The following is a 15,628-nucleotide window of genomic DNA, read 5'->3' as shown; positions in this document are numbered from 1 at the left end:
ATGAATGAAAGAGAAAACTGGATTTTTGTCTTACCATAAAATCATTTTTCTCTGATGTTCATTGATAGACATAGCACCCACCCCTCTGTGGAGTTGGGTTATGTATTCTTCTGACACTGCTTGTTACAAAACTGAGATCCTAGAGCAGGAAGTGGGAGTATACCTCTTGGGACTACCCATGGGCGTAGCTAGGCATTAACTTTTGTTAACCCTTTTTTAGCCTAGTGTCCTACTCCTAGGAAGAGCAGTATAACCCACCAGTCAAAGAAGATATGGAGCTGTGTCTGTCAATGAACTTTAAAGAAAAGGATTTTACGGTAAGACAAAATTCAGTTTTTCTTTCACTGCACTGATGGCCAAATAGCCTGAAACAACTGTGTTCAGTTTGGAATAAATGGCTCTATAAAATTTGGCTATTATTGCATTATACACAGGGGATCTGGATGTACCTCTTACAGGATGTAAAGAACTTTTAAATAGAAGTACATTTTTCAATCTGCATTTCTGTGTGAGAGAAGGGTGATGTTAAAAATGACCATTAGTTTGACTGTTTCACTGCAGGGATTTACAGTATACAGTTTGGATCCATGCTCTAACCTTTTGTGCCAAGGAGCCATCGAAGCCGAGTCCAAAATTCGCAGCGCCTATATGCGTTGATTAACTTGACAAAAATTTCCAATCTTTGCTATATAGCAAAGTGTTACAATTAACGCAAAAACATCACAATTAATAATGTAACCTCCGCACGGTTCATAATGTTGAGTAAAGTTAACTGGGATTTTGGGTGGAACGTAGCTTTAATATGGATCTTATACTTGCTGAGATTCCAATGACCTCCAAATGATCAGGAATTATTGAAAGGCTTTGGTTTATGTCAAATGTATGTCATTTTAGATTCCTGTTGGTCTCTTGTATGTGACCTTTTGCTTTTATTTTACAGAATTGTACATCCTGCTTTTATTGCTCTCTGAAGCCTGTCTATTTATATCTCCCCTTTGCTTCCCTATCTAAGGCAGAGAGTCCCATGAGGAAATGAATATAACGTTCACTCTGCCGGCTGCCTGGAACTCTGATGAATGTATCCTCCATGGGCACTGCGAGCAGGTGGTATTTACTACTTGTATGACTGTGACGGCAATGAGCAGCGTGTTTCCAGTCACTGTGTGAGCAGCTTATTTTTTAATAAAGTCGTTGTCGCAGTATGCTAATTATAGCCTATTAAAAAGAAGACATTAATGTATTGTCTTGTTTGTTTCAGACAACCACCTCACTGCATTCCCGAAACATACAGCAATGCCACCCTGTGGTACAAAATCTTTACTACTGCTCGAGACTCTGGCACAAAATATGCACAGGACTACAACCCTTTCTGGTGTTATAAGGGAGCAATTGGGAAGGTGTACCATGCATTAAACCCTAAGCTTACAGTTATTGTTCCAGAGGTGAATACATGATTGCTTTTATCCATTTATTTGGTCATATTATATATATTATATATACTTGTACTGTTTTCCTAGTTTTTCTTCTAATAATCAATGGCACATAGCTTACCAGCTCCAGGTACCTATACTGTACATTTTGTGGACTACAGATATTGCTAGCTTTTAGAACCACTTGACCTCTGGAAGGTTTAACCCCCTTCCTGATCAGTTATTTTTTGCTATTCGGTATTGCGCTACTTTAACTGGTAATTGCAACGGTCATGCAACGCTGTACACAAACAAAATTTGTCCTTTTTCTCTTTCGTTCATTGATGGACGCAGCTCCTGATCATCTTAACCATTGGGTTATACTGCCTCCTACAAGAGTAGAACACTAGGCAGAAATAAAGACTGACTATGCCTATGGGTAGTCCCAGGGGGTTAATACCCCCCTCTCCGCTATAGGTACTTTTTTTTTCTGCCTAACCAGGAGTAAGGACCTAGTTCCTTGTTGGGATCTTTAGTCCTGGCAAAATTTTTCCTTTTTGGATGGATTTTATTTTTCTATTTTTGCCTTGCGAGATCTACAATCAACTGCCGGACTCGACGATGGGCGGGATAATCTTGATCCAATGGTCACCCTATTCTGGCCAGAGAGTGCGTACAGACCTCAGCTCCGCGCTAGGTCAGCCGCGACATAGCCCCACCAGGCAGGGGCTAGCCTGCGACTTAAATGCTTCACGTGGTTGCATACGATTGGGTTTTGGCCTGCGTCGCAGCGTTCCTCCTGGCCAACAGTCCCCCATTTCGATGGAGTGGAGGTTTTCTCTAGGGCGGTGCTCGCCTGGTTCCCGGTGTGGTAAGTAGTTGCCCCCCTCTCCCCCTGGAGGGTTTTGGGGTGGACATGGGCCCCTTCTTCCAGTTAGGCACCCCCCCTCATCGGTGTCTGATGGTCCCTGTGGACCATCTAGCCCACTATCTCTCCCTCACACCCCCCCTCTGCTGTCCCTCACACCCCCCCCTCTGCTGTCCCTCACACCCCCCCCTCTGCTGTTCCTCAGACCCCCCCCTCTGCTGTCCCTCAGACCCCCCCCTCTGCTGTCCCTCAGACCCCCCCCTCTGCTGTCCCTCAGACCCCCCCCCCCTCTGCTGTCCCTCAGACCCCCCCCTCTGCTGTCCCTCACACACCCCCCCTCTGCTGTCCCTCACACACCCCCCCTCTGCTGTCCCTCACACACCCCCCCCTCTGCTGTCCCTCACACACCCCCCCCTCTGCTGTCCCTCACACACCCCCCCTCTGCTGTCCCTCACACACCCCCCTCTGCTGTCCCTCACACACCCCCCCTCTGCTGTCCCTCACACACCCCCCCTCTGCTGTCCCTCACACACCCCCCCCTCTGCTGTCCCTCACACACCCCCCCCTCTGCTGTCCCTCACACACCCCCCCTCTGCTGTCCCTCACACACCCCCCCTCTGCTGTCCCTCACACACCCCCCCCCTCTGCTGTCCCTCACACACCCCCCCCCCCTCTGCTGTCCCTCACACACCCCCCCCCTCTGCTGTCCCTCACACACCCCCCCCTCTGCTGTCCCTCACACACCCCCCTCTCTGCTGTCCCTCACACCCCCTCTCTGCTGTCCCTCACACCCCCTCTCTGCTGTCCCTCACACCCCCTCTCTGCTGTCCCTCACACCCCCCCTCTGCTGTCCCTCACACCCCCCCCCTCCTGTCCCTCACACCCCCCCCCTCTGCTGTCCCTCACACCCCCCCCCTCTGCTGTCCCTCACACCCCCCCCCTCTGCTGTCCCTCACACCCCCCCCTCTGCTTTCCCTCACACCCCCCCCCCTCTGCTGTCCCTCACACCCCCCCCTCTGCTGTCCCTCACACCCCACCCCCTCTGCTGTCCCTCACCCCCCCCCCCTCTGCTGTCCCTCACCCCCCCCCTCTGCTGTGCCTCACACCCCCCCCCCCTCTGCTGTCCCTCACACCCCCCCCCTCTGCTGTCCCTCACACCCCCCCCCCTCTGCTGTCCCTCACACCCCCCCCCCTCTGCTGTCCCTCACACCCCCCCCTCTGCTCTCCCTCACACCCCCCCTCTGCTCTCCCTCACACCCCCCCTCTGCTCTCCCTCACACCCCCCCCCTCTGCTCTCCCTCACACCCCCCCCTCTGCTCTCCCTCACACCCCCCCCCTCTGCTCTCCCTCACACCCCCCCCCTCTGCTCTCCCTCACACCCCCCCCTCTGCTCTTCCTCACACCCCCCTCTGCTCTCCCTCACACCCCCCCCCTCTGCTGTCCCTCACACCCCACCCCCTCTGCTGTCCCTCACCCCCCCCCCTCTGCTGTCCCTCACACCCCACCCCCTCTGCTGTCCCTCACCCCCCCCCCTCTGCTGTCCCTCACCCCCCCCCCTCTGCTGTCCCTCACCCCCCCCCTCTGCTGTCCCTCACACCCCCCCCTCTGCTGTCCCTCACACCCCCCCCTCTGCTGTCCCTCACACCCCCCCCTCTGCTGTCCCTCACACCCCCCCCTCTGCTGTCCCTCACACCCCCCCCTCTGCTCTCCCTCACACCCCCCCCCTCTGCTCTCCCTCACACCCCCCCCTCTGCTCTCCCTCACACCCCCCCCCTCTGCTCTTCCTCACACCCCCCCCCTCTGCTCTTCCTCACACCCCCCCCCTCTGCTCTTCCTCACACCCCCCTCTGCTCTCCCTCACACCCCCCTCTGCTCTCCCTCACACCCCCCTCTGCTCTCCCTCACACCCCCCCCCTCTGCTCTCCCTCACACCCCCCCCCCTCTGCTCTCCCTCACACCACCCCCCCCCCCTCTGCTCTCCCTCACACCACCCCCCCCCTCTGCTCTCCCTCACACCCCCCCCCTCTGCTCTCCCTCACCCCCCCCCCTCTGCTCTCCCTCACACCCCCCCCCCTCTGCTCTCCCTCACACCCCCCCCCCCTCTGCTCTCCCTCACACCCCCCCCCCCTCTGCTCTCCCTCACACCCCCCCCCCCTCTGCTCTCCCTCACTGCTGGGTCTAGGACCTGGTGCAGCTGGTCACAGACATCCCTTTAGAGACTTCCTCTCTGGGAGGAGCTTCTGTCCCGAGGGCCAATCTTCAATCCTGCTTTACATTCGCTGGCTTTGACGCCTTGGCTGTTGAAAGCCAGGTGCTGAAGGATAAAGGTTTTCTTTGAGTCGGTGATTCCAATGCTGTTAAAAGCTAGGAAGTCTACTTTTTGGAAGATCTACCATCATACGTGGAAGATGAAAATTGCGTAGTGTAAGTGTCTTTAGTGTTCATCCTCACTCTTTCTGGTGGCTCGGGTCTTGACCGACCTTCAACGGGGGCTTGAGCAGAAACTGGCTTTGAGTACCTTCAAGGGCCAAGTGTTGGTTTTGGTGGTCTTCTTTTAACGACCTTTGGCAACGTACTCCCTGGTGTGTACCTGTCTTCAGGGGGTTTGACACTTGGCTCCTCCAGTGCGGTCTCTGTTAACCACCTTGGGACCTCAACTTGGTCAGTTCTCCAGAAGCCTCCCTTTTGAAAATCTTCAGGAGATACTCTTACGCTGTTCCAGAAGGTGGCCTTTTTTGGTGGCAATCACCTGCATGCATGGTGTCGGAATTGATGGCATTATCCTCTCGTTCACCTTACTTGGTGGTTCACAGAGAAAAGGTGGTTCTTCGCCCCTGTTCGGCGTTCCTTCCAAGGGTTGTCTTTGATTTCCATTTGAATGAAGACATTGTGTTGCCTTCCCGATGTCCCAGGCCAAAACATCCTAGGGAAATTGCTTTGCATACCTTGGATGTGGTTCGGGCTATTTGGATGTACCTGGTAGCTACGGAGTCTTTTTAGGAAGTCAGACTCACTATTTGTGCTCATGGATAGGCCTCGGAAAGGACTGTTTGCTTCCTCTGTGACCATTTTCAGATGGCTCAAACAGATGGTGACTCAAACCTAATCAATCAAGGGTCAGGTTCCTCCTTTCCCTGTGAAGGCGCACGCTACTCGGGCGCTCAGTGCCTCCTGGGCTTTCTATCATCCGGCGTCCATAACGCAGGTTTGCAAGGCAGCCACTTGGTCATCAGGGCCCACTTTGACAAAATTCTATAAAGTTGATGTGTTGGCATCTGCGGGTGCTGCTTTTGGCCGTAAGGTTTTGCAGGCTGCGGTTTAGAGGACCTGGTCCTCTTTGAGGGTTTATTGCTTTTTTAGGTGGGCTCCAGTTGTTTTGATTGAGCTCCTGTTACCTGGTTGGCTGTAGTTTAGCCTTGGGGATTTTTTCTTGATTTTCCCTCTCCTCGTGTTTGACACTGCTTTGGGACATCCCAGTGGTTAAGAAGATCCGGAGCTGTGTCTGTCAATGAATGAAAGCGAGAATGGGATTTTTGACTTACCCTAAAATCCATTTCTCTGATGTTCATTGATGGACACAGCGCCCACCCCTCTGTGGAATTGTGTTAATTATGACACTGTTTGGACAAAATGGAGTACCTAGAGCAAAGAGCAGGAGTATACCCCCTGGGACTGCCCATAGCTGTAGTCAGTCTTTTTTTCTGCCTAGTGTCGTCGTCCTGTAGGGGGCGGTATAATCCAGTGGTTAAGAAGATCAGGAACTGTGTCTGTCAATGAACATCAGAGAAATGGCTTTTACGGTAAGTCAAAAGTCAAAAATCCAATTTTTTCATACAAATAGAGCTATCTTTGGGAGCTAGTTGATCACCACTAAGTTTTTTATTTTTTGTAATAAAAACGAAAAATGACAATGTTTTGAAAAAAAAAAAAAAAAACTGTGGTGTATATATACTGGAATTTACGCAGCTTTTACTTTCTGACTGTCATCACATTTCTTGTAGTGTTAAAATGCTAGGGCAGTACAAACCCCCCCCCCCCCAATTACTAATTTTTGGAAAATAGACACCGCAAGGCATTTGGTGAGATGCATGTTGAGCCCATGGAATTTTAATTTTTTTTTTTTTAACAAGTTTTTCAAAAATTACAGTTTTGTGTTGGTTTTTTTTTTTTTCTTTTTTTTTTTTTTACACAAAGTTGTCACTAAATGATATATTGCTCACACATGCCATAGATGTATCTGCAATTACACCCTAAAATTCATTCTGCTGCTTCTGAGTGTGGGGATGCCAAATGTGAGACTTTTGTGAGCCTAGCCGTGTACGGTTGCCAAAAACCAATCCCCACCTTCAGGATTTCAAAGGGTGTAAACTGCTTATTTCACTTCCTCACTACCTATCACAATTATCTTGGTGTCTGCTTTCCAAAAAAGGGGTCATTTGGAGGAGTTTTATACTATTCTGGCATTTCAGGGCCTCTAAAACCGTAATAGGCAGTCCGAGTGTAATGAGGATATAACTCCCTTTTAAAAGCCTGAAGTTGCTTGTTGGATTTCGGAGTCCTGTATGCGGCTATCACATGTGGTATCCCCATACTCTGGAGAAGCAGCAGAATGTATTTTGGGGAGTAGTTCCACATAAACCCATGACGTGTGCGCAATATATCATGTAAGTGACAACTTTGTGTAAAAAAAAAAAAAAAAATTCAATTTTCCAAAAACTTGTGGGAAAAAATAAAATCTTGCATGGTCAACATGCCTCTCCGCAAATACCTTTTTAGGGTGTCTACTTTCCAAAAATGGGTCATTTGGGGGGTGTTTGAACTGTCCTGGCATTTTATGCCCAACATTAGAAGCTTATGCCACCCATCACCCACTCTTCGAACCACTTGAAGACCAAGCCTTTTCTGACACTTTTTGTTTACATGGAAAAAAAATTTTCTTTCGTTTGACGGACACAGTTCCTGCTTTTTCTTAACCATTGGGTTATACTGCCCCCTACAGGAGTAGAACACTAGGCAGGAATAAGCTGGACTACGCCTATGGGCAGTCCATAGGGGGTATACACCCACTCTCAGCTATAGGCACTCAGTTTTTTCTGCTAGTCAGGAGTAAGGACCTAATTCTTGCTGGGATCTCTTGTCTTGACAATTTTTTCATTTTAAATACATTTTTTGTCTCTCTATTATTTTGTTCCGGACCAGTCGAAGAACTGTATAATATAGATCGTTAGGGTCCCCCCCCCAGTCCGGCCAGCGAGCGTGTGCAGACCTCAGCTCTGCGCTAGGTCAGCTGCGACAAAGCCCCACTGGATGGAGGGGGGGCAGGCCTGCGAGTTGAACGTCTCGTGACAACGCATATGAACTGGCTTTGGCCTGAGTCACAGCATTTCCTTCTGGCTGACAGCACCCACATTACGATGGAGTGGTGCCCACCCTTTTCCTGGTGTGGTAAGCTTTCCCCCCACTACCTTTGGAGAGTTTTGGGGGTGGATGTGAGCCCCTCCCTGCGATGGTCTGAACCCCAGGTTCCCCTCCCTTCCCCCCAGCCCCTCTAAAATATTGGTCACTGTGGGTCTTTCGGCCCCCCTTCGCCATCTGGGGGTTGGTGACTTGTGCAGGGATGTCCTCTATGCTCCCTGTGGTGGATGTTACCTGGGGAAGCGGATGTTTTTACCATCCGCTGGTACGCGCACGTATCCAGCCAAAATATTAGGCCTACTCGTTGGAACCTACGTGAGGCAGCCCCTGTGAGGATGGCTGCGGCCACTGCCTCCCGTTGGGCATCCGCCTTCCCCTCCGCTGCCCCTGGGTGGTCGGCTCTGCTGGGGCTCACGTCAGCTTGGCACCTCCCTTGGATTGGGTGGCGCTGTGGGGGTGCTTCATTTATAATGACAGTCTTGCCACCATTATTGTGTGAGGCACCTGCCTTGATTTAGCGAGGGTACCCTGCCTGCGTGTCCATGTCACGGCAGACGGCCCCCTTTTAGGGGCTATATCCTATTATGTCCTCTATGGAGGGTTCAGAGGACAACCACCTTGTTTTTTGCGGGGTCCAATAGGTGGTCCAGTTGTGGACCCTTGGCCAGCGGCCTCCCTTGATATGTTTTCGGGGTGAGCTCAGTATATAGTGACACTACTGGGTCTGCATCCATTCACCCTGAGTGCTCAGATAGTGAGGATGATTCCTCTGCTCCTCTAGCCACACTTAAATAGGTGCTGGTGGATGCACTGTTTGTGTAGAGCGTGAAACTTAAAAAATGGAGGTTGCAGCTGTTGCCCTATCGGGCCCTCCAAAGCGGTGAGGGTATTGCTCTTTCTGCTTACCTTGACAACGTTGTCACAAAACGGTGGGGTTGTCCAAAAAGCAGTGGTTGCTAGGCATTTTTTGCTTGCGGTATCCTTATGAGGATTTACTGCGTAAAAGGTGGACGGTCCCACCCGTAGTGGATTTGCCGGTTTCCAGGTCAAATTGAGTTACCTTCATCCCGGTTGAGGAGTCTAACAAGAGGGCGGATACTCTGGCTCGCCATATGTGCACTGTGGCTGGTTCGGCAATTAGACCCGTAATTACTATTGCACTGGTGTCGCAAACTCTGACCGAGTGGGCTAAGCTTTTACAATGGGACCTAGGAGAATCGCTTCCCCCTGTCTTTGAAGAGCTGGCAGATTGGTTGGTCCAGGGGCTGCAGTTTGTCTGTGATGCTTCTTTGGATGCTGCTCCTTTGATTTCTAGGCTGTCTATATCAGCAGTGGTCCTTCGGCGTATTGTCATGCTGAAATGCTGGTCTGCTGACTAGATTTATAAGAAGGCCTTATTTCATCTCCCTCTTGTAGGGTATCGCTTGTTTGGAGCTTCCTTGGATGATATCATTAAGGTTTTTATTGGGGGAAGAGTTCTCTTCCGCAACTACCAAGGGCAAGGAGCCCCATAGTAGACGTGGGCTTTTCTCTTCGGCTCTTAAGCGGCCTCTTCATCTCTCAGGATCTCAAGACAAGGGATCAAAAGTCGGGGCCTCCACCAGAGATTCTACGAGGACCAGGTCTGGCAAGCCACAAGCGGGTTCTTCCAGACCTGTGGACAAGGCTGCCTCTGCATGAAGGGGCGCCCTCACCGTATCTGGGGTGGGGGGACGTCTTCACTGTTTTCCTGATCCATGGACCTCTCTGGTACAGGACAAGTGGGTCCACAAAGTTATTTGGTCAGGCTACGAGATTGGGTTCAGTCTTGTCCCCCGGAAAGGTTTTTTTTTCCTTCCAACCTGCACCTGTCCCCTGATCACTTACGGGGTCTCTTTGGGGCAGTGTATGACTTATTTCAAGAGGTGATTGTTCCAGTTCCGACTTCTGAACATTTTCAAGGTTTTTTTTTACTCAAACCTCTTTACAGTCGCCAGGAAGGAAGGCAAGGTACGTCCAATTCTGGATCTCAAGGCATTAAGCTGCTTTGTGCAAGTACAGAAGTTGTGCATGGAGTCCAAGTCCATGCATATGGTAGTTGCATCCCTACATCAGGGGGATTTCTTCTTGCATCTATCGACATCAAGGATGCCTACCTGCACATTCTAAAAAGTGCTGGTCGCCAACGCTTCCTCCGTTTTTTGCCATGGACGAGGAGCATTTTCAGTTTGTGGCACTGACCTTTTGGTCTCGCCTCCGCACCTCTGGTCTTCACAGAAGTGTTGGTCCAGGTGCTGGCATTGTTTGAGTCAGTGGGGGATCGCGATATTGGGGTACCTGGACGATCTTCTTCTGCGAGCAGAGTCCCTGACTACTGGAGATTGCTCTGTGAACTGTGAGGGAGTTTTGTGGGATCCCGAACATTCAGAAGTCGGCTTGGTTCTCTTCACAAAAATGGCCTATCTTTTTCTGACTCTGGACTCTGCCTCAGCCAGAGTGTTTTTTTTCTTGGGAAAAACTCCAAACATTGCAGGAGGCAATTCAGTTTGTTGTTCAGCAGACGGTCATCCCTTTGGGCTTGCATGCGTATGCTGGGCCTGTTGGTGTCTACCCTCAAGGCAGTCTATTTGCACAGTTTCACACAAGATCTCTTGATAAAGAGATTCTGGTGAAATGGGTCAAGGATCCACGGTTTCTAGAGGTGGCTTCGCTCTCTGGCACTTCGACAGGGAAAATCCTTCTCCTGTACTTGGACGGTTGTCTCCGCGGATGCCAGCCTTTCCAGTTAGGTGGGCAGGCATCCTCAGCACAGACGTGCTCAGGGAGTCTGAACTCTGGCAGAATGCGGATTAGTGTACTGGAACTCTGAGCGATCAGACTTTGTGTGGTTTAGTGGACAATCGTCTTTAGGGGTGTCTGGTACGAATTCATTCAGACAATGCCTCGGCAGTGGTCTATGTTAATCACCAAGGGGGCACATGAATTGTCCTGGCAGCTCGGTAAGTAGCCGGCATTCTAAGAAGGGCGGACTGATTCGTTCCAGCCATCTTCAACTTCTGCCATGACTCCTGTGCAGGATTCTTGGTATGCTGATCTTTTACGGCTGGTCGCCAATGCTCCTTGGGGGACTTCCTCTCAGGCAGTATCTGCTGTCCCAAGGACCAATCTTCCATCCTGTTTTACAAAAGCTAGGAAGTCTGCCTCTAGGAAGATCTACCTTCGTACGTGGAAAACGTACATTCTGTGGTGTGAGTCTCTTGGGGTTCATCCTCGCTCCTTCTTGTGGATTGGCTCTTAACCTTCCTTCAACACGGGGATGAACAAAAATTGGCTGGAGTACCTTCAAGGGCCAGATATCGGGTTTTGGCATCCTTTTTACAACTAATTTTGATCACACACTCCCTGGTGCATATTTTTTCTTCAGGGTGTTCTAAAGGGTGTCCGACATTTGGTTCCTTCAGTGCGGGCTTCGTTGCCGCCCTGCAATCTTAATGTGGGGCTTTCAACTCTACTGAAGCATATCTTTGAAAATATTCGGGAGGTTTCCCTGCTTACACTGCCCAATAAAGGTGGCCTTCTTTGGTGGCTATCAGCTTTGCATGCAGGGTGTCGGAACTGACTGTTATCCTGTCGTTCACCTGATGGTGCTTTATCGCTGTCCATTATTCCTTCCTAAGGTGGTCTCTGACTGTCATTTTAATGAAGACCTTGTGTTGCCTTCCCTGTGTCACAGGCCTAAACATCTGAAGGATATTGCCTTGCATGTCTTGAATGTGGTCCGGGCAATTAGGGTGTACCTGGCAGCTACGGAGTCTTTTGGGAAGTCAGATATTTGCGCTCAGACGGACCTCACAAAGGGTTGTCTGCTTCATCTGCGACCATTTCCAGATGGATCCAGACGATGGTTCAGGCCTATTGCATCAGGGGTCAGGTTCCTCCTTTCCCTGTTTGGGCACACTTTACTAGGGCGCTTAGTGTCTCCTGGGCCTTCCGTCTTCAAGTGTCAGTGATGCAGGTTTGCAAGGCAGCCAAGGCACGATGGTGCACACTTTTACAAGGTTTTTTGTAAAGTGGTTGTGTTGGCATCTGCAGATGCTTCTTTTGGCTGCTGTTTAGAGGACCCGGTCCTCTTTGAGGGTTTATTGTTTTTCAGGTGAGCTCCAGTTGTTTATGGTTGAGCTCTGTTACCTGGTTGGCTATGTTTAGCCTTGGGAGTTTTTTTTCTGTTTTTCCACCCCTCATGTTTAAAACTGCTTTGGGACGTTCCAATGGTTAAGAGTCAGGAGCTGTGTCCGCCATTGAACGAAAGAGAAAATGGGATTTTTGACTTACCGTAAAATCCATTTCTCATTTCAATGTTCATTGATGGACACAGCACCCACCTCTCTGTGGAGTTGGCTTTCTAATGACACTACTTGTAACAAAACCGAGTGCCTATAGCTGAGTGTGGGTGTATATTAGTGATAGACCAATATGTTTTTTTCAGGGCCGATACCGATATTTTGGTCACAACGTATCGGTGTCCGCCGATATGAGCCGATATTTTGTAAATTTAAAGTTTTGAAAAATAGACAATTTTTGACACAAATCTGGTACTGGACATGTTAATTTTTGTTTAATGCTTAATAGCTGGCTTGCTAGCACCCTGTGGTGGCAGGCAGGCTGGCACCCTGTGGTGGCAGGCTGGCACTCTGTGGTGGGTGGTTGGCTGGCACCCTGTGGTGGGTGAGTGGCTGGCTGGCACCCTGTGGTGGGTGAGTGGCTGGATGGCACCCTGTGGTGGGTGAGTGTCTGGCTGGCACCCTGTGGTGGTCGAGTGGCTGGCTGGCATCCTGTGGTGGCTGGCTGGCACCCTGTGGTGGCTGGCTGGCACCCTGTGGTGGTCGGCTGGCTGGCACCCTGTGGTGGTCGGCTGGCTGGCACCCTGAGGTGGTCGGCTGGCTGGCACCCTGTGGTGGTCGGCTGGCTGGCTGACTGACCCCCTGTGGTGGTCGGCTGGCTGGCTGACTGACCCCCTGTGGTGGCTGGCTGACTGACCCCCTGTGGTGGCTGGCTGGCTGACCCCCTGTGGTGGCTGGCTGGCTGACCCCCTGTGGTGGCTGGCTGGCTGGTACAGTGCTTGTGGCTGGCACAGGGCCTGTGGGTGGCTGGCTGTCTGGAACCCTGTCTGTGGGTGGCTGGCTGGCTGTCTGGCACCCTGTCTGTGGGTGGGTGGCTGGCTGGCTGTCTGGCACCCTGTCTGTGGGTGGGTGGCTGGCTGGCTGTCTGGCACCCTGTCTGTGGGTGGCCGGCTGGTACAGGGCCTGTGGATGTGGGTGGCTGCCTGGCACCGGGCTGCTGTGGGTGGGTCTATGGCTGTGATACACTCCTGCAAGACTAGTCCCGACTCCAGACCAGGCTGTCCAAGGCGAGGGAGGCGGTCTAAGAAAGCAGAATGACGTCACAAAAATATCGGCCAGTTCTGGGGCCGATAACCTATAATCGGTCTATCCCTAGTGTATACCCTCTAGGACTGCCCATAGGTGTAGTCAAGCTTTTCCTAGTGTCCTACTCCTGTAGGGGGCAGTATAACCCAATGGTTAAGAAGAATCAGGAGCTGTGTCCGTCAATGAACATCATATATATGGATTTTACAGTCTTTAGTCAAAAATCACATATTTTTTTTTGGCCAGAAAGTTACTTTTGAGCATGATATATATATTTTTTAAAGCAGAGGCCCTCTTGAATAAAATGGTGGGTGTTGCAATTTTTTGTTTTGTGATAGTATTTGTGTAGTGATTTTTCAAATGCAAATTTTTTGGAAAAAAATCACTTTTTTATGATGATTTTTTAATTTTAATGTACAAAAATACAATATATTTCCTAATTTAGTAAGATATAAAAGGTCTTACGCCGAGTAAATGGATACCCAACATGACATGCTTTAAAATTGCGCACTCCTGTGCAGCAGCGACAAATTTCACACTTTTTTTAAAAAAGCCTGTAGAGGTTACTACTTTAGATTTAGACAGAAGATCTAGTGCTAGAATTAATGCACTTGATTTGACGTTCATGGTGATACCTCACATGCATGGTGCAATTGCTGTTCACTTGCGACCTGAGACTGATGCTTTTTTTTCACTTGTATTGTTATCACAGGGAATGTAAATATCCCCTGTGATTAGCAATAGACGGTGCTAGGTACTCTTTTCTGAGAATTCTGGGGTCTATTAAACTCTAGATCTCTCCTCTGCCCTTAAAGCATCGGACCACACCAAGATCTGTGTGATCGGATGCTTTCTCAATTTAAAAAATTGGGAAAAACAGTCCGTGGGCTGAATAAAAAAGAAAAATTGGATTGATGTGGATAAAAACATCTCTGCCAAAAAAAGTGAAAAAAATATATGCTGACGCGTAATGCGATCCACCCGACCACACCAGGCCCCTCATGCTTGGGCATATACTTTCTTTAACGGCGGAGGAGAAATCTACAGCGCTGCAATTGCATGTATATTCTAAAGGCACACCCTGCTGCTGTCAGAATAAATGGATCAGCGCTGCAGTTAAATGGTGTTCCTGAACAGAACATTAACTCAATAAAACTTTAAACAAATTTTTGTGGCTTTTTTTTTTACTTTTTTGTAAACTAAACTTTCAAGACTACAGTCTCTCAAAATGCGATAGCCAGTTTCCTGATTATCATTTTTCGAGACCCTGTGTGAACATGTGCCCTATACCGTGCCATGCTGTGGTAGCAACGGAAGCAGTCCTTCAGGCAGAGACCAGGTTGGCCAGGACAGGAGGGACAAAAAAAGCGGGCGTCTTTTCTTATTCCGTGTCTGGTACAGACACCTCTTTTTTGGGGTGACCTTTGGGTCAGGGTACCAGCAATGGAATCCGGAAAATGCCTCTCAAGCAGCCAGCTCGCTGCATCTGGATTTGGAAATTGGGCCACAGCACCTTCTGGATACAAAAGGGCTGTGATGATCTCTTCCTGAAATGTAAGGAAGGATCCACTTCTACCTGACGCTTTGTATAGTACATGAGCTTTGAACTGAGCCAATTGGAATAAATATACAGACGCTTTCTTGTACCAAAAAAAAGGGGATAAGGGAATTGGCGCTCTCAGAAATTTCTGGCAGCGCCAATTCCCTTACCCCCTTTTTTTTTTTTTATCTTAATCTTTGATATAGCCTTTGGCTGTATCTGAGGGAGGCTGCAGCCTTATCTTTCCCTTTATCCTTAGCGCGGGACTTTTTAAATGTTTGCTTTCTTGTACCAGCGTCTGGCTTTACGGGAAATTAAGGTTAAGGTTGAAGTCGTGGACACAGAGGGGCTTCTCAACACCAGTTGCCATTGCAATTTGGATTGCTGTATCTGCGTGAATGGACGCTAGGACGAAAACTTCCTGTTTGTCCTTCCACTTCACTGCAAGCAATTAATTGTTTCTCAAGTAGGCTTTCTCCCCCCATCCAGGTCGGATATTTACAAGTCATTGGGGCAAGCCCCGGTGATTAGATTGCACTGTGGCACATGAGCCAAATTCTAATTCAAAAAGGAATCTAAAAAGTGGCATGCTTTGTATAAAAGTTGTCCATGTACAAATAGTATGCTTTACAGAACAAGGGAGACACCAAGTCCCAAACAATCTTGTCACTGTTCCCTATACAGTCTGGGCAGTCGTGGGGCTTCTCGTGACTATTTTTTTCCCTACATTTTCACCCCGGATCTGGCACACTTGCTGGGGAGAAACTGCTTGAAAGCAAGGCGGCCAGGAAAATGTAAGGATGGACTCCAACGCAGACATTTTATTGGGTTGTTTGCATGTCTGCAAATTTTTGGTTAAAGTGATTTAGGAGGGGTCAAATTTTGTGGAGCCAATCATATCCAGGGTCATCCTGAGGATGACGGAGTTCATTATAGTTGAAGTGCATAAATTGCATGATATTCTTGTATCTACCCCTGGCCATGGCAGAAA

The 15,628-nt window shown here is 49.6% G+C and overlaps 1 protein-coding gene across 1 annotated transcript in view; it reads left to right on the top strand.

Moving 5' to 3' along the window:
- The window catches only part of TMEM248 (transmembrane protein 248), a 165,256-nt gene that overhangs the window by 98,679 nt on the left and 50,949 nt on the right, over positions 1-15,628 (top strand). The window contains exons 4-5 of the mRNA XM_082244959.1: positions 1,013-1,163; positions 1,259-1,442. Of these exons, the coding sequence (XP_082101085.1) occupies positions 1,013-1,163; positions 1,259-1,442 (335 nt within the window). The remainder of the gene's footprint in view (positions 1-1,012; positions 1,164-1,258; positions 1,443-15,628) is intronic.

This window comes from Pelophylax lessonae (assembly GCF_965119305.1).
Source record: "Pelophylax lessonae genome assembly, chromosome: 2".
Taxonomy (NCBI): domain Eukaryota; kingdom Metazoa; phylum Chordata; class Amphibia; order Anura; family Ranidae; genus Pelophylax; species Pelophylax lessonae.
This window is presented reverse-complemented; position numbering and strand designations above follow the sequence as displayed.